Source organism: Heterodontus francisci, chromosome 29 (genome assembly GCF_036365525.1).
Source record: "Heterodontus francisci isolate sHetFra1 chromosome 29, sHetFra1.hap1, whole genome shotgun sequence".
NCBI lineage: Eukaryota > Metazoa > Chordata > Chondrichthyes > Heterodontiformes > Heterodontidae > Heterodontus > Heterodontus francisci.
The window spans coordinates 32,204,401-32,230,607 of NC_090399.1; the positions used below are offsets into that span (position 1 = coordinate 32,204,401).

At 48.5% G+C, this 26,207-nt stretch overlaps 1 protein-coding gene across 2 annotated transcripts; it reads left to right on the forward strand.

Moving 5' to 3' along the window:
- Nucleotides 1-1,009: 1,009 nt before the first annotated feature.
- Nucleotides 1,010-26,096, forward strand: LOC137346243 (major histocompatibility complex class I-related gene protein-like). Of its 2 annotated transcripts, XM_068009690.1 has the most exons (9): nt 1,055-1,141; nt 6,372-6,495; nt 8,750-9,010; nt 10,102-10,374; nt 11,014-11,277; nt 15,350-15,457; nt 16,532-16,564; nt 16,893-16,940; nt 21,894-26,096. In XM_068009690.1, the coding sequence occupies exons 3-8, from the start codon at nt 8,782-8,784 to the stop codon at nt 16,937-16,939; spliced, it is 954 nt and encodes a 317-aa protein (XP_067865791.1). In that variant the 5' UTR covers nt 1,055-1,141; nt 6,372-6,495; nt 8,750-8,781; the 3' UTR covers nt 16,940; nt 21,894-26,096. The 2 variants fall into 2 exon arrangements, with proteins under 2 accessions (XP_067865790.1, XP_067865791.1); XM_068009689.1 differs by lacking the exon at nt 6,372-6,495 and having other exon boundaries at nt 1,010-1,141.
- Nucleotides 26,097-26,207: the final 111 nt, after the last annotated feature.

Below are 26,207 nucleotides of genomic sequence, written 5' to 3' on the forward strand. Positions count from 1 at the left end.
ATAAAAAACAAGAAATGCTGGAAACACTCAGCAGGTCTGGCAGCATCTGCGGAGAGAGAAACAGAGTTAACGTTTCAGGTCAGTGACCCTTCATCAGAACACATTTTCACACCAAACGTCATAAACATTTGGAACTCTCTTCCCCCATAAAAGCTTTGGAGATTGGGACAATTGGAGCTTTTATAACGAAGATCTCTCGATTATTGTTGAGTAACTGTATCAAGGGATATGGAGTAAATCCATGAAAATGGAATTAAGATCAGCAATGATCCAATTGAATAGTGTAGCAGGTCTGAGCAGCTGAATGCCTTTCTCCAGTTCCTAATATTCTTCTCTCTGACACTTTCTGAATCTAACTATTTTCAGATCTATCCATCCTCCATGGCAACTGATGATGTAGCTAGCAGTATTTCTCTGATTGGATATTAACGTAAGGTCACACCAATCAGTCTGGAGCTGTCTGAGTAAACAGGAACAGAGCTTAATATCATTAGTACAGGGCACAGCTCACAGACTGAGAGACACAGTATCAGTACAGGGCGCAGCTCACAGACTGAGAGACACAGTATCAATACAGGGCGCAGCTCACAGACTGAGAGACACAGTATCAATACAGGGCGCAGTTCACAGACTGAGAGACACAGTATTGATACAGGGTGCAGCTCACAGACTGAGAGACACAGTATCAGTACAGGGCGCAGCTCACAGACTGAGAGACACAGTATCAGTACAGGGTGCAGCTCACAGACTGAGAGACACAGTATCAGTACAGGGCGCAGCTCACAGACTGAGAGACACAGTATCAGTACAGGGTGCAGCTCACAGACTGAGAGACACAGTATCAGTACAGGGCGCAGCTCACAGACTGAGAGACACAGTATCAGTACAGGGCGCAGCTCACAGACTGAGAGACACAGTATCAATACAGGGCACAGCTCACAGACTGAGAGACACAGTATTGATACAGGGCACAGCTCACACACTGAGAGACACAGTATCAGTACAGGGCACAGCTCACAGACTGAGAAGTCACTCTCCCTTGGAAAAGGATTTCCTACAAACTCTCCAGTCAGCCGCTCGAGGGAAGCAGCAATGATTGCATTGATATTGCTGGTCATTCTGTGTGAAGAGGTCTATGCAGGTGAGTAATGGGATGTGAGAGGGACAGTGCCAGGCTGGGTACTGGGGCATTAACCCTCAATCAGTGAGTAATGGGGTGTGAGAGGGACAGTGCCAGGTGGGGTACTGGGGCATTAACCCTGGGTCAATGAGTAATGGGGTGTGAGAGGGACAGTGCCAGGTGGGGTACTGGGGCATTAACCCTGGGTCAATGAGTAATGGGGTCTGAGAGGGACAGTGCCAGGTGGGGTACTGGGGCATTAACCCTGGGTCAATGAGTAATGGGGTATGAGAGGGACAGTGCCAGGCTGGGTACTGGGACATTAATCCTCGATCAGTGAGTAATGGGGTCTGAGAGGGTTAGTGCCAGGCGGGGTACTGGAGCTGTAGAGGGAGAGACCATGACAGGGTGGGGGTAGGGGTTACTGAGGGACAGTGATATGGGGCAAGAGGGAGTGAGAGGAATATAGGAACAGGAGTAGATCATTCAGCCCCTTGTGCCTATTTCGCCTTTCAGATAGATATGCTTTGTTTGCATCTTAACCTCACTTCCTGTTTCAGTAGCATATTCCTCAATTCACTTTTCCAACAAAAATCTATTGAGCTTGGATCTTAAAGCTGCAGTTGACCCCCTGCATCAACAGCCTTTTGGGGGAGAGAGTTCCAGGTTTCTACTGCTCTTTGTGTGAAGAAGTGCTTCCTCATTTCACTCCGAACAGCCTGGCTCGTATTTTAAGATTATGTCTCTTTGTTCTTGATTTCCCCACTAGGGGAAATCATTTCTTCAGATTGATTCTATCAAATCCTTGTAACTTTTTAAACACCTCGATCACATAGAGTCATAGAGTCGTACAGCATAGAAATGGGCCCTTCAGCCCACCGCGTCCATGTCGACCATAATGCCTATCTATACTAATCCCATCTGCCTGCATTAATTCCATATCCCTCTATGCCTGGCTCATTCAAGTACCTGTCCAGATGACTCTTAAAGGTCGCTACTGTTCCTGCCTCCACCACCTCCTCTGGCAGCTCATTCCAGATACCCACTATTCTTTGTGTGAAAAATTTACCCCTTTGATCCCCTTTAAACCTCCTCCCTCTCACCTTAAATCTATGCCGTCTAGTTTTAGTCACCCCTACCATGGGAAACAGACTCTGGCTATCTACCCTATCTATGCCTCTTATAATTTTATATATCTCTATCATGTCCCCTCTCAGCCTCATTCGCTCCAGGGAAAACAGACCCAGCCTATCCAATCTCTCTTTATAACTCAAGCCCTCCAAACCAGGCAACATCCTTGTGAATCTTTTCTGCATCCTCTCTAGCTTAATCACATCCTTCCTGTAGTGTGGCAACCAGAACTGCACGCAGTACTCCAAATGCGGCCTAACCAACGTCATGTACAACTGTAATATGACGTCCCAACTCTTGTACTCAGTGCCTCGGCCGATGAAGGCAAGCATGCCATACGCCTCTTCACCACCCTGTCTACCTGTGTTGCCACTTTCAGGGAACTATGTACTTGCACCCCAAGGTCTCTCTGCTCAACAACACTCTCTGGGGCCCTGCCATTCACTGTATGCCTTTCCAGATGCATATAAATCCTGTCTCTCAGAATCCCTTCCAATAACTTTCCCACCACTGATGTAAGGCTCACCGGCCTGTAGTTCCCTGGCTTATCCCTGCTGCCCTTCTTAAATAAAGGCACAACATTAGCTCTCCTCCAGTCTTCCGGTACCTCACCCGTGGCTGACGATGATACAAGAATCTTTGCTAGGGCCCCAGCAATCTCCTCCCTTGCTTCCCATAGCATCCTAGGATACACCTGGCCATCACCTTTAATCTTCCATAATTTTTAAAAATTCTTTCATGGGATGTGGGCATCGCTGGCTAGGCCACCATTTTTTGCCCATCCCTAATTGCCCTTGAGAAGGTGGTGGTGAGCTGCCTTCTTGAACCGCTGCAGTCCATGAGGTAGGTACACCCACAATGCTGTTAGGAAGGGAGTTCCAGGATTTTGACCCAGCGACAGTGAAGGAACGGCGATATAGTTCCAAGTCAGGATGTGTGTGACTTGGACGGAAACTTGCAGGTGGTGATGTTCCCACACATCTGCTGCCCTTGTCCTTCCAGGTGGCAGAGTTCACGGGTTTGGAAGGTGCTGTCTAAGGAGCCTTGGTGAGTTGCTGCTGTGCATGTTGCAGATGGTACACACTGCTGCCACTGTGCATTGGTGGTAAAGGGAGTGAATGTTTATGGATGGGGTGCCAATCAAGCAGACTGCTTTGTCCTGGATGGTGTCGAGCTTCTTGAGTGCTGTTGGAGCTGCACCCATCCAGTCAAGTGCAGAGTATTCCATCACACTCCTGACTTGTGCCTTGCAGATGGTGGACAGGCTTTGGGCAGTCAGGAGGTGAGTTACCCGCCGCAGAATTCCCAGCCTATGACCTGCTCTTGTAGCCACAGTACTTATATGACTGGTCCAGTTAAGTTTCTGGTCAATGATAACCCCCAGGATGTTTTGGTGGATTCAGTGATAGTGATGTCATTGAAAGTCAAGGGGAGATGGTTAGATTCTCTCTTGTTGGAGATGGTTATTGCCTGGAACTTGTGTGGCGCGAATGTTACTTGCCACTTATCAGCCCAAGCCTGGATATTGTCCAGGTCTTGCTGCATGTGGTCAAGGACTGCTTCTGTATCTAAGGAGTTGTGAATGGTGCTGAACATTATGTAATCATCAGCGAACATCCCCACTTCTGACCTTAAGATGGAGGGAAGGTCACTGAAGCAGCTGAAGATGGTTGGGCCTAGGACACTACCCTGAGGAACTCCTGCAGTGATGTTCTGGGAGTGAAATAATAGACCTCCAACAACCACAACCATCTTCCTTTGTGCTGGGTATGACTCCAACCAGCAGAGAGTTTTCCGCCCGATTCCCATTGATTCTAGTTTTGTTTGGGCTCCTTGATGCCATACTCGGTGCAATGCTGCCTTGAGGTCAAGGGCAGTCACTCTCACCTCATCTCGAGTTCAGCTCTTTTGTCCATGTTTGGACCAAGGCTGTAATGAGTTCAAGAGCTGAGCGGCTCTGGCAGAACCCAAACTGAGCGTCACTGAGCAGGTGAGTAAGTGCCTGTGTCACTGACACCTTCCATCACTTTGCTGATGAACATATGAATACACGAATTAGGAGCAGGAGTCAGCCACTCAGCCTCTCGAACCTGCTTCACCTTTCAACAAGATCATGGCTGATCTGATTGTAACCTTAACTCCACGTTCCCGCCTATCCCAAATAACCTTTCACCCCCTTGCTTATCAAGAATCTATCTACCTCTGTCTTAAAAATATTCAAAGATTCTGCTTCCACTGCCTTTAGAGGAAGAGAATTCCAAAGACTCACCAGCCTCTGAGAAAAAAAAATTCTCATCTTAACTTAAATGAGCGACCCCTAGTTCTAGATTCTCCCACAAGTGAAAACATCCTTTTCACATCCACCCTGTCCAGACCCCTCAGGATCTTATATGTTTCAATCAAGTCGCCTCTTACTCTTCTAAACTCCAGCGGACACAAGCCTAGCCTGCCCAATCTTTCCTCATAAGACAAACGTCCCATTCCAGGTATTAGTCTAGTAAACCTTCTCTGAAGTCGAGGGTCGACTGATGTGGCTGTAATTGTCCGGATTGGATTTGTCCTGCTATTTGTGGATAGGACAGTCATGGGCAATTTCCCACATTGTCGGGTAGGTGCCGATGTTGTAACTGAACTGGAACAGCTTGGCTAGGGTGTGAGGCCAGCTTTGGAGCACGTATCTTCATTACTATTGCCGGAATGTTGTCAGCGCCCATAACCTTTGCAGTATTCAATGCCATCAACCATTCCTTGATATCACGTGAATTGAATTGGCTGAAGACTGACCTCTGTGATGCTGGGAACCTCAGGAGGAGGCCGAAATAGATTATCCACTCGGTACTTGTGGCTGAAGACGGTTGCAAATACTTCAGCCTTGTCTTTTGCACTGATGTGCTGGGCTCACCCATCATTGAAGATGGAGATATTTGTGGTGACTTCTCCTGTGAGTTGTTTAATTGTCCACCACCATTCAGAACTGGATCTGGCAGGACTGCAGAGCTTAGATCTGCTCCATTGGTTGTGAGATCGCTAAGCTCTGCCTATCGCATGCTTCTTCTGCTGTTTGGCACGCAAGTAGTCCTGTGTTGTAGCTTCACCAGGTTGACACCTCATTTTGAGGTATGCCTTGTGCTGCTCCTGGCTTGCCCTCCTGCACTGTTCATTGAACCAGGGTTGGTCTCCTGGCTTGATGGTAATGGTAGAGTGGGGGATATGCCGGGCCATGAGGTTACAGATTGTGGTTGAGTACAATTCTGCTGCTGCTGCTGATGGCCCACAGCGCCTCATGGACGCCCAATTTTGTGTTACGAGATCTGTTTGAAAGCTATCCTATTTAGCACGGTGGTAGGATCACAGGATAATAGGAAATAGGAGCAGGAGTAGGCCATTCGGGCCGTCGAGCCTGCTCTGCCATTCAAACAGATCATGGCTGATCATTTACCTTGACACCATTTTCTCCACTATCCCCACAGCCCTTGATGTAATTAGTATTCAGAAATCTATCTTTCTCTGTCTTGAACATGCTCAATGATTGAGCTTCCACAGCCCCGTGGGGTAGAGAATTCCATAGATTCACCACCCTCTGAGTAAAAAAGTTCCTCCTCGTCTCAGTCTTAAATGGCCTGGCCCTTATTCTGAGACTGTGCCCTTTAGTTCTAGACTCACCAACTAGGAGCAACACCCTATCCACATCCAAGCTGTCATGCCCTGGAAGAATTTTGTAAGTTTCAATGAGATCACCTCTCATTCTTCAAAATGCCAGAGAATACAGGCCCAGTTTCCTCAATCTCTCCTCATAAAGCAATCCTGCCATCCCAGGGATTAGACTAGTGAACCTCCGTTGCATTCCCTCTATGGCAAGTATATCCTTCCTCAGATAAGGAGACCAAAACTGTACATAATACTCCAGAGCCTTGGTCTCACCAATGCTTTACACAAATGCAGCAAGACAGTTTTATCCCCATGCAATGAAGGACAGCATACCTTTTGCCTTCCTAATTGTTGCTGCACCTGCATACTAGCTTTCAGTGACTTATGAACAAGGAAACCCAGGTCGCTTTGTACATCAACACTTCCCAACCTCTCGCCATTTAAGAAATACTCTGCCTTTCTGTTTTTTCAGCCAAAGTAGTGCCACAGAACATGCTGGAGGGTATCCTCAATGTGAAGACAGGACTTTGACTCCACAAGGACTGTGTGGTGGTCATTCCTACCAATACTGTCATGGACAGATGCATCTCCGCCAGGTAGATTAGTGAGAATGGGGTCAAGTATGTTTTTCCCTCTTGTTGGTTCCCTCACCACCTGCCGCAGACCCTGTCTAGCAGCAATGTCCTTTAGGGCTCGGTCAGTAGGGTGCTACTGAGCCACTCTTGATGATGGACGTTGAAGTCCCCCACCCAGGGACAAGCCTAGACTGTGCAACCTGTCCTCATAATTTAACCCTTTAGCCCCAGGATCTGGTGAATCTGTGTTGCTCTCCCTCCAAGGCCAATCTATCCTTCCTGAGGTGCGGGGCCCAGAACTGAACACAGTTACTCCAGATGGAGTCTGACTAGAGCTTTATAGAAACTGGAACATAACTTTCACCCCTTTGTATATCAGTGCTCTCAAGCTAAAGGCCAGCATTCCAACTGCTTTCCAAATCCTTATTGTCCTTGTCCACTGGTCTTTAATGATTTCTCCATTTGCTCTCCCCAGATCCAAGTTTCTCACTGGATGGAAAATATTCCAATTTATCTTTCTTCAGATCCAACGTAGATAATCTCATATTTCCCATGCTGAACTCCATCTGCCATAGATTTTCCCACTCATTTAACCCGTCAGTGTCTCTTTGTAACTTCCTGTCTCCTGTCTACACAATTTACTGAGCCACCCGACTTAGTGTCGACAGCAAACTTCGAAATAAAATTCTCTGGGTTAAATTCAGGAGCTCCCCCACCTCACACAGTGTTAACAATCCACTGTCAAATGCTGAGCTCTGAGGAGCTCCAGAGACCTCTCCGGACTGGAGATGGTGCTGCAGGAGGAGGCCACACAGGTTACAACAACAATAATGTATATTTATATAGTGCCTTTAATGTAATGAAAGATTTGTGCCCCAGGTTCCAGGTAATGATTTGCATTGTATTGTTGGGGGGACTGGAGGAGAAATGACTGGAATTCAGAGTCTCTGATCGGGGTTCAGTGAGGGATGGGGCGGGCGATCACAGGCTTTGGGAGGACAATCAGAAAGGAGATTGGTGGGGGTGGTCTGGAGCCCTTGTTCTCCATCGATGAGGTTGGTACTTTTGGGTTCATGCCCTGATGTGTCTCAGTGTGGAGTTGGTGTTTTTGGTTTCATGTCCTGATGTCTCTCTCTGTGTGTGGGGTTGGTGTTTTGGGGTTCATGCCCTGATGTCTCTCAGTGTGAGGTTGGTGTTTTGGGGTTCATGCCCTGATGTCTGTCTGTCTGTCTCCCTCTGTGTGGGGTTGGTGTTTTTGGTTTCATGCCCAGATGTCTCTCAGTGTGAGGTTGGTGTTTTGGGGTTCATGCCCTGATGTCTGTCTGTCTCTCTCCCTCTGTGTGGGGTTGGTGTTTTTGGTTTCATGCCCTGATGTCTCTCAGTGTGGGGTTGGTGTTTTTGGTTTCATGCCCTGGTGTCTCTCAGTGTGGGGTTGGTGTTTTGGGGCTCATGCCCTGATGTCTGTCTGTCTGTCTCTCTCCCTCTGTGTGGGGTTGGTGTTTTGGGGTTCATGCCCTGATGTCTCCCTCTGTGTGGGGTTGGTGTTTTGGGTTTCATGCCCTGATGTCTCTCAGTGTGAGGTTGGTGTTTTGGGTTTCATGCCCTGATGTCTCTCTCTGTGTGTGGGGTTGGTGTTTTGGGGTTCATGCCCTGATGTCTCTCAGTGTGAGGTTGGTGTTTTGGCGTTCATGCCCTGATGTCTGTCTGTCTGTCTCCCTCTGTGTGGGGTTGGAGTTTTTGGTTTCATGCCCTGATGTCTCCCTCTGTGTGGGGTTGGTGTTTTTGGTTTCATGCCCTGATGTCTCTCAGTGTGAGGTTGGTGTTTTGGGTTTCATGCCCTGATGTCTCTCTCTGTGTGTGGGGTTGGTGTTTTGGGGTTCATGCCCTGATGTCTCTCAGTGTGAGGTTGGTGTTTTGGCGTTCATGCCCTGATGTCTGTCTGTCTGTCTCCCTCTGTGTGGGGTTGGAGTTTTTGGTTTCATGCCCTGATGTCTCCCTCTGTGTGGGGTTGGTGTTTTTGGTTTCATGCCCAGATGTCTCTCAGTGTGGGGTTGGTGTTTTGGGGTTCATGCCCTGATGTCTCCCTCTGTGTGAGGTTGGTGTTTTGGGGTTCATGCCCTGATGTCTCCCTCTGTGTGGGGTTGGTGTTTTTGGTTTCATGCCCAGATGTCTCTCAGTGTGGGGTTGGTGTTTTTGGTTTCATGCCCAGTTGTCTCTCTGTGTGGGGTTGGTGTTTTGGGGTTCATGCCTTGATGTCTCTGTCTCTGTGTTTCAGGCTCTCACTCTCTCCGGTATTTCCTCACTGCCATGACTCCGATTCCCGGTTTCCCGGAGTTTGTGGCTGTTGGTTATGTGGACGATGTGCAGTTTGGTATGTACGACAGCGATCGAAAAGAGCTGATTCCCCGGGAGCAGTGGATGTTGGAGAGTGAGGGGCCAGAGGCCTGGGCACGGAAGAAAGAGCTCGCGATGGGACGGGAGCTAAATTTCAAAGCATATATTCCAATCCTCATGTCCCGATCCAACCAGTCAGGCGGTGAGTCCTCACCCTCCCATCACACAGCCTCCTTCTATGGGTTGAGGGATTTGGGAGAGAATGGGTTGAAGCCAGGAGTTGAGCGGGTTTTGGGAGCCAGGATCTCCGAGAATAGTGGCTCTATCTCCCAGTGTAGAGGCAGCAGCCAATAGGGAGGGGCCTTACATCAGTTTTTGATGGATTTTCTTTTCCAAAAATATACTTTATTCATAAAAATTTGCAAAAATATAAGTAACCAAACAGTTCAAATTTGACATTTCGAAAAGTATAACAGAGATCAGATTCCTTCGATACAGAATGAGTTGCCTCACAACTCTTGCCATTCCATTTCATATGCAATGTACATTTGCATTACACAGAAAAAAACATTTTCTGGTGCATACAACTTGAGGGGTTTTACACAGGTTCCAGCCCCTCGGTTCACTATGACGGGAGGGCCTAACACAGTGACCTTTCCCCATTGAGCCTTTGTGGCGGCTGCCCCAAGTTTTAGTGCGTCCCTCAGCATGTAGTCCTGGACCTTGGAATGTGCCAGTCTACAACACTCGATCGTAGACAGCTTTTTGCACTGGAAGACCAGCAAGTTTCAGGCAGACCAAAGTGCGTCTTTTATTGAATTGATTGGCCTCCAGCAGCAGTTGATGTTTATCTCGGTGTGCGTCCCTGGGACCAGACTGTTGAGCACTGACTCCTGTGTTAGAGAGCTGCTTGGGATGACCCTCGACTGTTCTTGAAGGATTTAACCGAAGGCTGGGAAGTGCTGGGTCCTTCAAATACACAGATTAGGTTCCAGGGCTTCTTTAAATACTGTCGGTTCCCCAGGAGATGTATGACAGGCAGTGTGGGCGGGGTCTCCCAGTGGGACCAGGTCTGATTGGCTGTGAGCTGGGGGATGCTGAGTGGGTTCTCCCATTGTCAGTGCGTCTGGCTACGTGAGATGGTGGGCGGGGTCTTGCAGTGGGACTGGGTCTGATTGGCTGCATGAGATGGTGGGTGGGGTCTCCCAATGGGACTGGGTCTGATTGGCTGTGTGGTAAGCAGGATCTCCCAGTGGGATCATCTTTGATTGGCTGTGTGTGTCTGATTGACAGGGATCCACACGTACCAGATGCTGATCGGCTGTGACTTGCGGGACGATGGGACCAGGACTGGGTTTGTCCAGAGGGGATGGGACGGACGAGACTTCATGAGCTTTGACAGGGATCACAAGGTGTGGGTGACACCGGTTCCATGGGCGGAGAGCATCCAAAACAGGTGGAACGAGGACAAAGTTGACAACCTGCGGTGTGAACATTACTTGGAGGAGGAGTGTATTGAGTGGCTGAGGAAATTCCTGCAGTACGGAGAGCCAGAACTGAGAGTCGGTAAGTGCGGGGGGGAGAGACTGAGGCTGATTAAGGGCCTTCGCCACCATGGGTATTTTACCCTTAGCTGGCGGGTGTTTGAGGCCTCACATAACCTGCTTTGTGAAAGCAGGTGGCCTCTTGCAGGCTGGTGGGGGCCCCACGGAGGGCCACCCCCGAAGCCACAACCGCCCATAATGCACAACACTCCTCCCGCCCTCCTAACTGGTGCCTCCCTTGCCTTGCCAGAGCCCGGCTGATTGTCCGTGGCAAGACCCTAAAGACGTAACTGCTTTCCGGTGCTGACCTTCCGCTTTCAGCTATTGGCTGGAGGCAGTCCCAGCACTGGTCACCACTCCTGGTGGCACTGCAGGGCCGGGGAGCAGCTGGCTCGCTGATTGGCTAGCAGCTCCATTAGGCGGGACTTATTGCCTCAAGGAGGTGGAAGTCCCGCCCAACACCAATTAAAGGCCTGGCTCCCCAGGCTCGGCAGAGGCGGGCTCACTACCGAACCTTCGGCCGGTGGAAGGGGTCTCCCGCCCAATGAAAAATTCCAGCCTGAGAGTCAGTGAGTGGACTGCGAGTTGGTGAATAGGGGGGTCCAGGACACAGTACCTCGAGCTTCCTGTACTGATTCCTCTCTCTCTCTCTCTCACACAGTCACTCCCGTCGTGTCATTTACCCGTCCGGGTGATTCTAACCGTCTGTCCTGTGTCGTCACTGGGTTTTACCCACAAGCCATCGAGGTGACTCTGTGGAGAGATGGAGTGATGATCGATGAGATCCTGTCCTCTGGGATTTTACCCAATCACGACAGAACCTACCAGGTCTGGAAATGGATAGAGTTTGATCCGGAAGACCAGGCTGAGTATTCCTGCCGGGTGGAGCACAGTGGGCTGACGGAGACAATGGTGGTGATTTACGGTAAGATTGTCTCTCACTGTCAGAGGGGACTCAGCCTCGGAGCAGGAGCACAGGAGGGAGGGTCAGTGCTGAGCTACCAGCCCGGGACAGGCTGAGGCCCAGGATACAGAGAGGGAAATTAATATTAACTTTCAATGTGTCAAAATCCTCACACCATTTATAGAGAACTGTAATCGAGAGGACATTACAGTAATACAGTAATACAGGGCCTGGATATCTCTGAATCTCCCTCCCTCCCTCTCTCTCTGATCCTCCCTCTCTCTGAATCTCCCTCCCTCTATCTCTGTGATTCTCCCTCCCTCCCTCTCTCTGTGATTCTCCCCCCCCCCCCCTCTCTGTGATTCTCCCTCCCTCTCTCTGTGATTCTCCCCCCCCCCTCTCTGTGATTCTCCCCCCCCCCCTCTCTGTGATTCTCCCCCCCCCCCCCCGTCTGTGATTCTCCCTGTCTCTCTCTGTGATTCTCGCTCCATCGCTTTGATCTCCCCTCCCTCTCTCTGATCCTCCCTCCCTCCCTCTCTCTGATCCTCCCTCCCTCCCTCTCTCTGATCCTCCCTCCATCTTGCTCTCTGATTCTTTCTCCCTCCCTCCCTCCCTCCCTCCCTCTCTCTGATCTCCCTCCCTTCCTCTCTCTGATCTTCCCTCCCCCTCTCTCTCTCTGATTCTCCCTTCCTCTCTCGGATCCTCCCTCCATTTCTCTCTCGGATCCTCCCTCCATTTCTCTCTCGGATCCTCCCTCCATTTCTCTCTCGGATCCTCCCTCCATTTCTCTCTCGGATCCTCCCTCCATTTCTCTCTCGGATCCTCCCTCCATTTCTCTCTCGGATCCTCCCTCCATTTCTCTCTCGGATCCTCCCTCCATTTCTCTCTCGGATCCTCCCTCCATTTCTCTCTCGGATCCTCCCTCCATTTCTCTCTCGGATCCTCCCTCCATTTCTCTCTCGGATCCTCCCTCCATTTCTCTCTCGGATCCTCCCTCCATTTCTCTCTCGGACCCTCCCTCCCCCTCTCTCTCGGACCCTCCCTCCCCCTCTCTCTCGGACCCTCCCTCCCCCTCTCTCTCTGACCCTCCCACTGACCCTTCCTCCCTCTCTCTCATTTTCCCTCCCTCCCTCTCTCTGTCTCTCTAATCCTCCCTTCCTCCTCTGATCTCATTATTTTTCTCTCTCATTCATTCTCTCTCATTCTCCTCCTCTCACTGTCATTCTCCTGCTCTCTCTCTCATTGTCCCCGTCTCGATCTCGTTCTCTCTCTCTCTCTTGCTCTCATCCTTTCACTCTCTCGCTTTCATTCTCTCGCTCTCTCGCTCTCATTCTCTCACTTGCTCTTGCTCTCATTCTCTCTCTCGCTCTCATTCTCGTTCGTTCCCTCCCCCCCCTCGTTCCCTCCCCCCGATTCTCCCCCTCATTCCCTCGCCCCCTGATTCTCCCCCTCATTCCCTCGCCCCCTGATTCTCCCTCTCGTTCCCTGATTCTCCCTCTCGTTCCCTGATTCTCCCTCTCGTTCCCTGATTCTCCCTCTCGTTCCCTGATTCTCCCTCTCGTTCCCTGATTCTCCCTCGTTCCCTCTCTGATTGGGTTGGGGAGGGTTTAAACTAAAATGGCACGGGGATGGGAACCTTTTAAAGGGGTCAGAGGAGGGGGGATCAAAGACAAGAACAAAAGACAGTAAGGGGAATAACAAAAGTGATAAGCAGAGAAATCAAGGGCCAGAATCAAACAGGGCCAGAGTGAAAAATAATGGGAAGGGACATGTAATATCAAAAAAAACAAGCCTCAAGGCTTTGTGCCTTAACGCATGGAGCATTCGCAATAAAGTGGATGAATTAATCGTGCAAATAAATGCAAACGGGTATGATTATACCCATTGGCTATGATGGATTGGGAAACGTTACTTAAAGGGATGATGGTGGATAGGCAATGGTAAACATTCAAAGAGTGCATGGATGAACTGCAACAATTGTTTATTCCTGTCTGGCACAAAAGTAAAATAGGAAAGGTAGCCAAACCATGGCTTACAAGGGAAATTAGAGATAACATTAGATCCAAGGAAGAGGCACACAAATTCATCAGAAAAAACAACAGACCTAAGGATTGGAAGCAGTTTAGAATTCAGCAAAGGAGGACCAAGGGATTGATTAAGAAGGGGAAACTAGAGTACGAGAGGAGCTTGCGGGGAACATAAAAACTGACTAAAAGTTTCTATAGGTATGTGAAGAGAAAAAAAATGAAGACAAATGTAGGTCCCTTACAGTCAGAAACAGGGGAATTTATTATGGGGGACAAAGAAAGAGCTGACCAGCTAAATGTGTACTTTGATTCTGTCTTCACAAAGGAGGACACAAATATCATACCAGAACTGTTGAGGAACACAGGGTTTAGTGAGAGAGAGGAACTGAAGGAAATCAGTATTAGTAGAGAAATGGTGTTGGGGAAATTGATGGGATTGAAGGCCGATAAATCCCCACGACCTGATAATCTACATCCCAGAGTACTTAAGGAAGTGGCCCTAGAAGATTCTATAGACTCTGGAACAGTTCCGACAGATTGGAGGGTAGCTAATGTAACCGCACTATTTAAAAACGGAGGTAGAGAGAAAACAGGGAATTATAGACCAGTCAGCCTGACGTCAGTAGTGGGGAAAATTCTAGAGTCCATTATCAAAGATTTTATAGCAGAGCACTGAGAGAACAGTGGTAGAATCAAGCAGAGTCAGCATGGATTTATGAAAGGGAAATCATGCTTGACAAATCTACTAGAATTCTTCGAGGATGTAACTAGTAGAGTTGATGAGGGGGAGCCAGAGGATGTGGTTTATTTGGACTTTCAGAAGGCTTTCAACAAAGTTCCACATAAGAGATTAGCATGTAAAATTAAAGCGCATGGAATTGGGGGTAGTGTATTGCGATGGATAGAAAATTGGTTGGCAGGCAGGAAACAAAGAGTAGGAATAAACGGGTCTTTTTCTGAATGGCAGGCAGTGACTAGTGGGGTACCGCTGGGATCAGTGCTGGGACCCCAGCTATTCACAATATATATATATATATATATAAATGATTTAGATGAGGGAATTAAATGTAATATCTCCAAATTTGCAGATGACACAAAACTGGGTGGGAGGGTGAGTTGTGAGGAGGATGCAGAGAGGCTTCAGGATGATTTGGACATGTTGAGTGAGTTGGCAAATGCATGGCAGATGCAGTATAATGTGGATAAATGTGAGGTTATCCACTTTGGTAGCAAAAACAGGAAGGCAGATTATTATCTGAATGCCTATAAACTGAGAGAGGGGAATATGCAATGAGACCTGGCTGTTCTCGTACACCAATCGCTGAAGGTAAGCAACAGGCGGTAAAAAAGGCAAATGGTACGTTTGCCTTCATAGCGAGAGGATTCGAGTATAGGAGCAGGGATGTCTTGCTACAATTATACAGGGCCTTGATGAGGCCACACCTGGAATATTGTGTGCAGTTTTGGTCTCCTTATCTGAGGAAGGATGTTCTTGCTATAGAGGGAGTGCAGCGAAGGTTTACCAGACTGATTCCTGGGATGGTGGGACTGACGTATGAGGAGAGATTGAGTCGGTTCGGATTATATTCGCTGGAGTTCAGAAGAGTGAGAGGTGATCTCATAGAAACATATATAATTCTAACAGGACTTGACCGGATAGATGAAGGAAGTATGTTCCCGATCGTGGGGGAGTCCAGAACCAGGGGTCATAGTCTAAGGATACGGGGTAAACCTTTCAGGACTGAGATGAGGAGAAATTTCTTCACCCAGAGAGTGGTGAGCCTGTGGAATTTGCTACCACAGAAAGCAGTTGAGGCCAAAGCATTGTATATTTTCAAGAAGCAGTTAGATATAGCTCTTGGGTCTAAAGGAATCAAAGGATATGGGGAGAAAGCGGGAACATGTTACTGAGTTGCATGATCAGCCATGATCATAATGAATGACGGAGCAGGCTCGAAGGGCTGAATGGCCTAATCCTATTTTCTATGTTTCCCTGATTCACTCCCTCCCTCTCTGATTCTCTCTCTCTCTCTGATTCTCTCTCTCTCATTCTCTCTCTCCAATAGGACTGAATTCTGGTTCCCAGATCCTTGTTCCTGTCGGGAGTGTACTTGGGATCCTCGGGCTGATCATCGTTCTCACCATTGTTGGTGTTATCGTCTGCAAGAGGAAAGGTAGGAATTGGAGAGAATATGAACAGGACCTCACTGGGGGAGTGGGGACTGTGGGTCCTAGAGTGGGGAAGGTCCCAGAGTGTTGGGCAAGGGGGACTGTGAGGCTCAGGATGTAGGGAGTTAGGCCCTGGGTTATGAGGAGGGGCACATATTTGGAATGGAGGGTCTGGGCTGAGGGCCCAGAGTCCGAGGAGGGGTTTATTTTGGAGCGAAGAAGCTCAGGGTGAGGGCAGGGCCTAGGGTAGTTGGAGGGACCCTGGCGTGATTGGGAGGGACTCAAGGTGGTGGGTCGGGGCTCAGGCTGAGGACGAGTGGAGCAGGATAGGGGCTCAGGCTGACGATGGGGGACTGGGATTTGGGCTCAGGATGAGGTGACCGGGATCAAGGCTCAGGGTGGGGAGGAGGGGACCGGGATCGTCGCTCAGGGTGGGGAGGAGGAGACCGGGATCGGGGCTCAGGGTGGGGAGGAGGGGACCGGGATCGTCGCTCAGGGTGGGGAGGAGGAGACCGGGATCGGGGCTCAGGGTGGGGAGGAGGAGACCGGGATCGGGGCTCAGGTTGGGGACGAGGGGACCGGGATCGTTGCTCAGGTTGGGGACGAGGGGACCGGGTATTGGGTTCAGGATGGGGAGGAGGGGGCCGGGATCGTCGCTCAGGTTGGGGACGAGGGAACCGGGATCAGTGCTCAGGGTGGGGATGATGGGACTGGGATCGTTGCTCAGGATGGGGACGAGGGAACCGGGATCGGGGCTCAGGATGGGGACGAGGGGACCGGGATCGTCGCTCAGGTTGGGGACGAGGAGACTGGGATCGTCGCTCAGGGTGGGGACGAGGGGACTGGGATCAGGGCTCAGGATGGGGACGAGAGGACTGGGATCGTCGCTCAGGGTGGGGACGAGGGAACCGGGATCGTCGCTCAGGGTGGGGACGAGGGGGCCAAGATCGGGGCTCAGGGTGGAGAGGGAGGCTCAGTGTGAGGGAGGGTCCTTCTCTTGCTTTGACTCAGAGTTCCCGCCTGTCTCCTCTCTGATTTTCTGTTCTCTTGTCACTCACTGAGTATTCCTTGTTTTTCAGTGACAGGGAACAGCCGCTACAGTCCTACAAAGAGTAAGCTGACCATTATACATCGTCTGGACCTCTGTGTAACTGTGAATCATTGCTCATTGTGTGTCTGATACACTCAACAGCTCATTGCTCTGTCTCCCTCCGCCTCTGTCTCTCCATCCCTGTATCTGCAAGTCTCTCTCTATCTGTCTTTGTATCTTGCGTGCTGGCTCTATCTCTGTCTCTCTCTGTCTGTATGTGCATCTGTTTGTCTGTCTCTGTCCATCTCTCTCTCTCTCTCTCTCCATCTGTCTTTGTATCTTGCTCACTGACTCTGTCTCTGTCTCTCTGATAGTGAACAGTTTGTTAATACCTGTCCTTCCATTAACAGTTTCTGATAAAGGGGAATCCTCATCCAGCTCCTCCGCCAGTGCCTGAGGTATGAATCGTGTTTATCAGTAGTGTGAGCAGATCCTTTTTTTGTCCATGTTTGAAGCAAGGCTGTAATGAGGTCAGGAGCTGAGTGGCCCTGGCGGAAACCAAACTGAGCATCACTGAGCAGGTTATTGCGAAGCAAGTGCTGCTTGATGGCACTGTTGATGACACCTTCCATCACTTTACTGATGATTGAGAGTAGGCTGATGGGGCGGTAATTGGCCAGGTTGGACTTGCCCTGCTTTTTGTGTACAGGACATACCTGGGCAATTTTCCACATTGCCGGGTAGATGCCAGTGTTGTAGCTGTACTGGAACAGCTTGGCTAGGGGTGCGGCAAGTTCTGGAGCACAGGTCTTCAGTACTATTGCCGGAATATTGTCAGGGCCCACAGCTTTTGCAGTATCCAGTGCTTTCAGTCATTTCTTGATATCACGTGGAGTGAATCGAATTGGCTGAAGTCTGGCATCTGTGATGCTGGGGACTTCACGGGAGGCCGAGATGGATCATCAACTCGGCACTTCTGGCTGAAGATTGTTGCAAATGCTTCAGCCTTGTCTTTCGCACTGATGTGCTGGGCTCCCCCATCATTGAGGATGGGATACTTGTGGAGCCACCTCCTCCAATTAGTTGTTTAATTGTCCGCCACCATTCACGGCTGGATGTGGCAGGACTGCAGAGCTTAGATCTGATCCGTTGGTTATGGGATCGCTTAGCTCTGTCTTTCTTAGCTTTGCTTACACAGTTTGGCATGCAGATAGTCCTGTGTTGTTGTAGCTTCACCAGGTTGACACCTCATTTTGAGGTATGCCTGGTGCTGCTCCTGGCATGCCCTCCTGCACTGTTCATTGAACCAGGGTTGGTCTCCTGCCTTGATGGTAATGGTAGGGTGGGGGATATGCCGAGCCATGAGGTTACAGATTGTGGTTGAGTACAATTCTGCTGCTGCTGATGGCCCACAGCACCTCATGGATGCCCAGTTTTGCATTGCTAGATCTGTTGTAAATCTACCCCATTTAGCACGGTGGTAGTGCCACACAACATGATGGACGGTATCCTCAATGTGAAGGTATCCTCAATGTGAAGGCGGGACTTCGTCTGCACAAGTACTGTGCGGTGGTCACTCCTACCGATACTGTCATGGACAGAATAATCTACGGCAGGCAGATTGGTGAGGACGAGGTAAAGTATGTTTTTCCCTCGTGTTGGTTCCCTCACCACCTGCCACAGACCCAGCCTACCAGCTATGTCCTTTAGGACTCGGCCAGCTCGGTCAGTAGTGGTGCTACCGAGCCACTCTTGGTGATGCACATTGAAGTCCCCCACCCAGAGTACATTTTGTGCCCTTGCCACCCTCAGTGCTTCCTCCAAGTGGTGTTCAACATGGAGGAGAACTGACTCATCAGCTGAGGGAGGGTGGTAGGTGGTAATCAGTAGGAGGTTACCTTGCCCATGTTTGACCTGATGCCATGAGACGTCATGGGTCGATGTTGAGGACTCCCAGGGCAACTCCCTCCCTACTGTATACGACAGTGCCACCACCGCTGGTGGGTCTGTCCGGCCGGTGGGACAGGACATACCCGGGGATGGTGATGGCAGTGTCTGGGACATTGTCTGTTAGGTATGATTCCGTGAGTATGACTATGTCAGGCTGTTGCTTGACTAGTCTGTGGGACAGCTCTCCCAACTTTGGCACAAGCCCCCAGATGTTAGTAAGGAGGACTTTGCAGGGTCGACAGGGCTGGGTTTGCCGTTGTCGTTTCCGGTGCCCAGGTCGATGCTGGGTCGTCCGTCCGGTTTCATTCCTTTTTATTGACTTCGTAGCAGTTAGGTACAACTGAGTGACTTGCTAGGCCATTTCAGAGGGCATGTAAGAGTCAACCACATTGCTGTGGGTCTGGAGTCACATGTAGGCCAGACTAGGTAAGGACGGCAGATTTCCTTCCCTAAAGGACATTAGTGAACCAGATGTGTTTTTACAACAATCAACAATGGTTTCATGGCCATTATTAGACTAGCTTTTAATTCCAGATTTATTAATTAAATTCAAATTCCACCTTCTGCTGTGATGGGATTCGAACCCATGTCCCCAGAGAAATACCCTGGGTCTCTGGGTTACTAGTCCAGTGATAATACCAGTATGTAAATACCACTGCCTACCCTATATGTCCACAGGTCTCTGGAGGTGGCTGAACAAGTAGATAAGGTGATCAAGAATTCAGCATACTTTTCTTTATTAGTTGAGGTATAGAATGTAAGAGCAGGGAGGTTATGCTAGAACTGTATAAAACCAGACCACAGGTATACTGCTTGCAGTTCTAGTCACCGCATTACAGGAAGGATGTGATCGCAGTAGAGAGGGTACAGAAGAGATTTACAAGGCTGTTGCCAGGAGCGGAGAATTTTAGCTATGAGCAAAGATTGGATAGGCTGTGATTGTTTTCTTCGGAACAGAAGAGGCTGAGAGGAGATTTAATTGAGGTGTATAACATAATAAGGGGCCAAGATAAAGTGGATCGGAAGGACCTATTTCCCTTACAAGAGAGGTCAATAACCAGGGGACATTGATTGAAAGTAATTGGTGAAAGGATTAGAGGAGAACTGAGGGATGTTTTCACCCACAGCATGGTGGAGGGTCTGGAAATCACTGCCTGAAAGGGTGGGAGAGGCAGAAACCCTCATGGGTGCTGCAGCCTACAGGGCTACAGACCAAGAACTGGAAGGTGGGATTTGGCTGGATGGCTCTTTCTTAATGGCACAGACACGAACATTAAGGAGGTTGTTGCTGGGCACTTTGGAAAAACTCAAGGTAATCGGGAAAAAGTCAGCATGGCTTTGTGAAATGGAAATCATGTTTAATCAATTTATTGGAGTTCTTTGATGGAGTAACATGCACTGTGGATAAAGGGGGAGCCCGTTAACGTACTGTACTTGGATTTCTAGAAGGCATTTGACAAGGTGCCACATAAAAGGTTATTGCACAAAGTAGGAGCTCATGGTGTAAGGGGTAACATGTTAGCATGGCTAGAAGATTGGCTGGCTGGCAGAAAACAGAGAGTATGCATAAATGGGGCATTTTCTGATTGACAGAAAGTGACGAGTGGAGTCCCGCAGGGGTCTGTGCTGGGGCCTCAATGTTTTACAGTGTATATCAATGAGTTAGATGAGGGGAGCGATAGCATTGTAGCTAAATTTGCAGATGACACAAAGATAGGTAGGAAAGTATGTTGTCAAGAGGGTTAAAATGGGTTATAAAGAAATTAAATGGGGTCTGAAAATGTTTATGAAAAGGAGATAAAGTGGTTTAATCAGAGGGCCAGGTTCTGTGGGAAAAATGCGTCTCACAGGAAGTGACCTCATCGCACAGACCGATATCCAACATGGCCACCACCCCCACCTTGCCCACGCCTGGAGATAAGAGAGACAAAAACACAAAGAAATAAAGGTAAAGAGAGTGAGAGCGGGACAGAGACAGAAAGAGAGAGAGAGAGAGAAATAAAAGCAGAGTGAGGGAGGGACTGAGAGAGACAGAAACACAAAGGAAGAGAAATGAAGCATTAGCCGAGATCTTTGTGCTCAAGTCTCTGGAATGAACATAGGAGTAGGCCATTCAGCCCATCAGGCCTGCTCCGCCATTCAGTATGATCATGGCTGATCATCCACTTCAATGCCTTTTTCCCACACTATTCTCAATATCCCCTTATGTCACTGGTATTTAGAAATCTGTCAATCTCTGCTTTAAACATACTCAATGACTGAGCTTCCACAGCCCTCTGGGGTAGAGAATTCCAAAGATTCACAACCCACCGAGTAAAGACATTTCTCCTCATCTCTGTCCTAAGTGATTCATTTTGGAAGGTCGAATTTGAATGCGGAATACAGGCTTAAAGACAGGGTTCTTGGTAGTGTGGAGGAACAGAGGGATCTTGGGGTCCATGTCCATAGATCGCTCAAAGTTGCCACCCAAGTTGATAGGGTTGTTAAGAAGGCGTATGGTGTGTTGGCTTTCATTAGCAGGGGGATTGAGTTTAAGAGCCGCGAGGTTATGCTGCAGCTCTATAAGGCCCTGGTTCGACCACACTTGGAATATTGTGTTCAGTTCTGATTGCCTCGTTATAGGAAGCTTTAGAGAGGGTGCAGAGGAGATTTACCAGGATGCTGCCTGGACTGGAGGGCATGTCCTACGAAGAAAGATTGAGGGAGCTAGGGATTTTCTCATTGGAGCGAAGAAGGATGAGAGGTGACTTGATAGAGGTGTACAAGATGATGAGAGGCATAGATAGAGTGGATAGCCAGAGACTTTTTCCCAGGGTGGAAAGGGCTATCACCAGGGGGCATAATTTTAAGGTGATTGGAGGAAGGTTTCGGGGAGATGTCAGAGGTAGGTTCTTTAAACAGAGAGTGGTGGGTGCGTGGAATGCGCTGCCAGCGGTGGTAGTAGAAGCAGATACATTAGGGACATTTAAGCGACTCTTGGATAGGTACATGGATGATAGTAGAATGAAGGGTAGGTAGTTAGTTTGATCTTACAGTAGGTTAATAGGTTCGGCACAACATCGTGGGCTGAAGGGCCTGTACTGTGCTGTACTGTTCTATGTTCTTAGTGGTTGGCATTAAGCCAGGGATGTGGTGGGCAGGGTGTAGGGGTGGGCGGGAGGTGGGGAGGGGGTGCGGTGGGTGGTGCCTCGAACACGTGGAGAGGTTGCCCAGTAAAATGAGGCAAACTCTCTACAGGATTGGGGAAGTGGAGGCGGGTGCTTATCCTTCGGTAATCTGTGGCCCACGAACTGTTAATTGCCCGGGCGCCATTAAATAGAGTTGGGTGGGGGGATGGGGGGAGGAGGGGTGTTGCTCTGAGGTAGGATTTTCGGCATATTTTCAGCCGGCACCAGGAGACTGCCAGTGCAACTAAATTCAGCCCCATGTCTTTTTTTAAACTGTTTTTGTCTCCATCATAGGTGGCATCATTTAAAAAAAAAATATCTGAAGCATTCACAGCCATCATCAGCAGAATTATTGAGAGGATCATCCATCTCAGCCTCCATTCGAACCCCTCACCATCACAGATGCCAGTCTACAGCCAATTTGATTCACATGGTGTCAAGAAAACACTGGATACACCAAAGGCTAAGGGCCCTGACAACATTCCAGCTGCTGAACTGAAGACCTGTCCTCTAGCATTAGCCACGTCTTTAGCCAAGCTGTTCCAGTACAGCTACAACACTGGCATTTAACAGATGAAGTGTAAAATTGCCCAGCGATGTCCTGCCCACAAAAAGCAGTCCCACCAATTACCAGCCTTATTCAATCATCAGAACAATGATAGAAGGTGTCATCGACAATGACATTTCCTCACCAATCATCTGCTCACTGATGCTCAGTTTGGAATCTGCCAGGACCACTCAGCTCCAGACCTCATTACAGACTTAGTCCAAACATGGACATCAGAGCTGAATTCCAGAGGTGAGAGTCACTGTCCTTAACATCAATGCAGCATCTGACTGTGTATGGCATCAAAGAGTCCTAGCAAAATTTATGTCAATGGGTTTAAGGGGCAAAACTCTCCACTGTCTGGAGTCATACCCAACACAAAGGAATCTTAGAGGCCAATCATATGTTCCTAAGGGCAGTGTCCGAGGCCCAACCATCATTAGCCGCTTCATCAATGACCTTCCATCCATCATTAGGTCAGAAGTGAGGATGATCACTGATGACTGCACAGCGTTCAGCTCCATCTGTAACTCCTCAGATACTGAAGCAGTCTGTGTCGAAATGCAGCAAGACCTGGACAACATCCAGGCTTGGGCTGATCAGTGGCAAGTAACATTCTTGCCACACAAATACCAGGCAATGCCCATCTCCGACAAGCGAGAGTCTAACCATCACCTCTTGTCATCCAAAGGCATTACCATCATTGAATCCCCCACCATCAACATCTTAGGAATCACCATTGACCAGAGACTTAACTGGAACAGCTACATAAATGATGTGGCTACAAATGAAGGTTAGAGACTGAAGATTCTGCAACAGGTAACTCACCACCTGACTCCCCAAAGCCTGTCCGCTACCTTCAAGGTACAAGGCCAGGTGTGATGAAATATTCTCCACGTAGCTGAGTCTATGCAGTTCCAACAACATTTAAGAAGCTCAACACCATCCAGGGAAAAGCAGTCTGCTTGATCAGCATCTCCTCCGCCACCTTAAACACTCACTCCCTCCACCAGCGTATCGTGGCTACAAGAACTCAGAATGAACTCTGGCTGGGACACATCAATCTCCATAACCAAGAGTGGCTTGGTAGTAACACCACTGACTGAACTGACCGAGTCCTGACAGAGCTGCCAGATTGAAACAATCAACACAAAGGAAAAATCATCTTGGTCTTATCCTCACAGATCTATCTGTCACAGATGCATTTGTCCATGACAGTGTTGACAGGAGTGACAAATGCACAGTCCATGTGGAGATAAAGTCCCATCCTCAGTGACATCCACAGCACATGAATGGGTCAAAAAAAAAATAAACAGTAATCCAATTCATCAGCAGCTGATCCACCATCTTAAACTTTCACTCACTCCACCACCAATGCACCATGGCTGCAAGGGCACAGGATGTATCAGAGACTTCAATTTCCATCACCATGAGTGACTCGGTGGCACCACCACTGACTGAGCTAGCTGAGTCCTGATGGACAGAACTGCTAAACTGGGCATCACTGAGAGAACAATACTTGATCTCATCCTCTCCAATCTACCTGTCGCAGATCTATCTGTCTGTAACATTCTTGATACAAGTGAATACCACACTGTCCTTGTGGAGACAATGTCCCGTCTTCACACTGAGGACACCCTGCATTGTGTTGTGTGGCACTACCACCATGCTCAATGGGACAGTTTAAGAACAGACCCAGTAGCTCACAAGAAATTGTGGGCCACCAGCAGTAGCAGAATTACATTCCAACTTAAATCTCTAACCTGACAGCCAGACATGGCCATCTCTCTACCATTAGTATCAAGCCAGATGACCAGCCCTGGTTCAATGAGGAGTCTCAGCACCAGGTGTACCCGAAAAAAGGTACCAACCTGCTGAAGCTACAACACATGCATGTTAAACAGTGGACGCAGCATGTTATAGACCGAGCTAAACCATCCTATAACCAATGGATTAGATCAAAGAACTGCAGCCTTGCCACATCCAGTTGTGAATGGTGGTGAGCAATTAAACAACTAACCAGAGGAGGAGGCTCCATGGACATCCCCATCCTCAATGATGGGGGAGCCCAGCAGGTGGGTTAAAATTACAAGGCTGAAATGATCACACCCACCTTCAGACAGAAGGCAGACAGAGTAAATGATTCTTCTTGACCTCCTCCTGAGGTCCCCATCATCACAGATGCCAGTCTTCAGCCAATTCAATACACTCCATGTGATATCAAGATATGGCTCAAAGCTCTGGATACAGCAACGATTAAGGGCTCCACAATATCCTGGCTGTAGTCCTTAATGCTTGTGTTCCAGAACTAGCCGCATACCTAGCCAAGCTGTACAACTACAACACTGGCAACTAGTGGATGAAGTGTAAAATTGCCCAGGTACGTCCTGATCACAAAAAAAGGACAAAACCAAGCTGGTCAATTACAGCCCCATCAACCCACATTCAATCATTAGCAAAGTGATGGAAGGTGTCATCGACAGTGTTATCAAGCGACACTTACTCACCAATAACCTGCTTGCCAGTGCTCAATTTGGGTTCTGCCGGGGCCACTTGGCTCCAGGCCTTATTACATCCTAGGTCCAAACATGGACAAAAGAGCTGAGTTCCAAAGGTGAGGTGAGGTGAGAGTGACTGCCCTTGACATCAAGGCAGTATTTGACTGGATGTGGCATCAAGGAGCCCTAGTAAAACTGAAGTCAATGGGAATCATGGAAATCTCTCCACTGGCTGGAGTCATACCTAGCACAAAGGAAGATGGTAGTGGTTGTTGGAGGCCAAATCATCTCAGCACCAGGATATCACTGCTGAAGTTCCTCAGGGCAGTGTCCCAGAGTCAACCATCTTCAGCTGTTTCATGCCACAGTGTGGTCTGAAGTGGGGTGTTTGTTGATGATTGCTCAGTTCCATTCTCAATTTCTCAGAAAATGAAGCAGTCTGTGCCTGCCTGCAGCAAGACCTGGACAGCATCCAGCTTGGGCTGATAAATGGCAAGTAACATTCACGCCACACAAGTGCCAAGCAATGACCATCTCCAACAAGAGTCTAACCACCTCCCCTTGTCATTCAATGTCATTACCATCATTGAATTGCCCACCACCAACATCCTGACCAGAAACTTAACTGAGCCCAGTCCCATCAATGATGTGGCTGCAAGAGCAGGTCAGAGGCTGGGAATTCTGTGGTGAGTGTGTCAGATATTTCACAGCTTGGTGCAATATCTTAAAATGTATAAGCTTAATTAGAACTGATTATGAAAAGTAACAATGCTTTAAAATATTGTTAAAGTAACAATAATATGTGTAAGCTCAGTTAAACATGGTCTGAGGCTGAGAAGCAAAGCCTGATACTCAGTCAAGGTTATGATCAAAAACAATCTGGCAATGAAAAACAAACCTTGTGTGAAATGTGAAAAGAATGTCGTGGGATGTTTGAAACTAAAAGATAATCAAAATAGATCATCAATTAATTGCAATTAAAACAGAAGGATTCAACTTTCTAAGATCTGTTATCACTAGAGTAAAAGGCTTTGCTGTAACTCGTAACAACTGTTTGTATGAAGTTTTTAAATAAGGAATAACTATGTTGTAAGAATGCAAGAAAATGGAACAAATACCAGAAAATTAAGCATCAATTTAATGTAAATTTAAAAAAATGATTAAACAGAATGAGTAAGATAGTCCAGGCAATTGTTAGTTGCCACATAGGCTCGAAGGAAAAAGCGGATACAAAAGAACAGCTATTGAACGTGAGAAGCAGCACAAGAACCCAGAGGAAGAAAGAAGAGAATCTTCAGTCAACAGAAAGAGAAAGAGAGACCCCACCGCAGTCACTCAAAGGTTCACCACTGAGGTTCTGAGGAACAAACTGTGACTATTGTTTTGGTTAAGTATTACTACTTTGCACTGAATATAAATTACTTAATAAATCTGCTATGATTATAGCCAATACCTACCTGTACACATAGTGGTTTGGTGTAGTCACGGACAAGTCACCCTGGTTGGATTGAACTGAATCGTGAAAGTAGCAGAAAAGCTACAAGTGACTCACTTTCTGACACC

Excerpts from the sequence above, each read along its gene's own strand:
- LOC137346243 (XM_068009689.1), top strand. The coding sequence starts at position 1,093 with ATGATTGCATTGATATTGCTGGTCATTCTGTGTGAAGAGGTCTATGCA. Across the intron at positions 1,142-8,749 it reads GTGTGAAGAGGTCTATGCAG|GCTCTCACTCTCTCCGGTAT; the intron begins GTGAGTAATGGG and ends TCTGTGTTTCAG. Across the intron at positions 10,375-11,013 it reads AGAGCCAGAACTGAGAGTCG|TCACTCCCGTCGTGTCATTT; the intron begins GTAAGTGCGGGG and ends TCTCTCACACAG.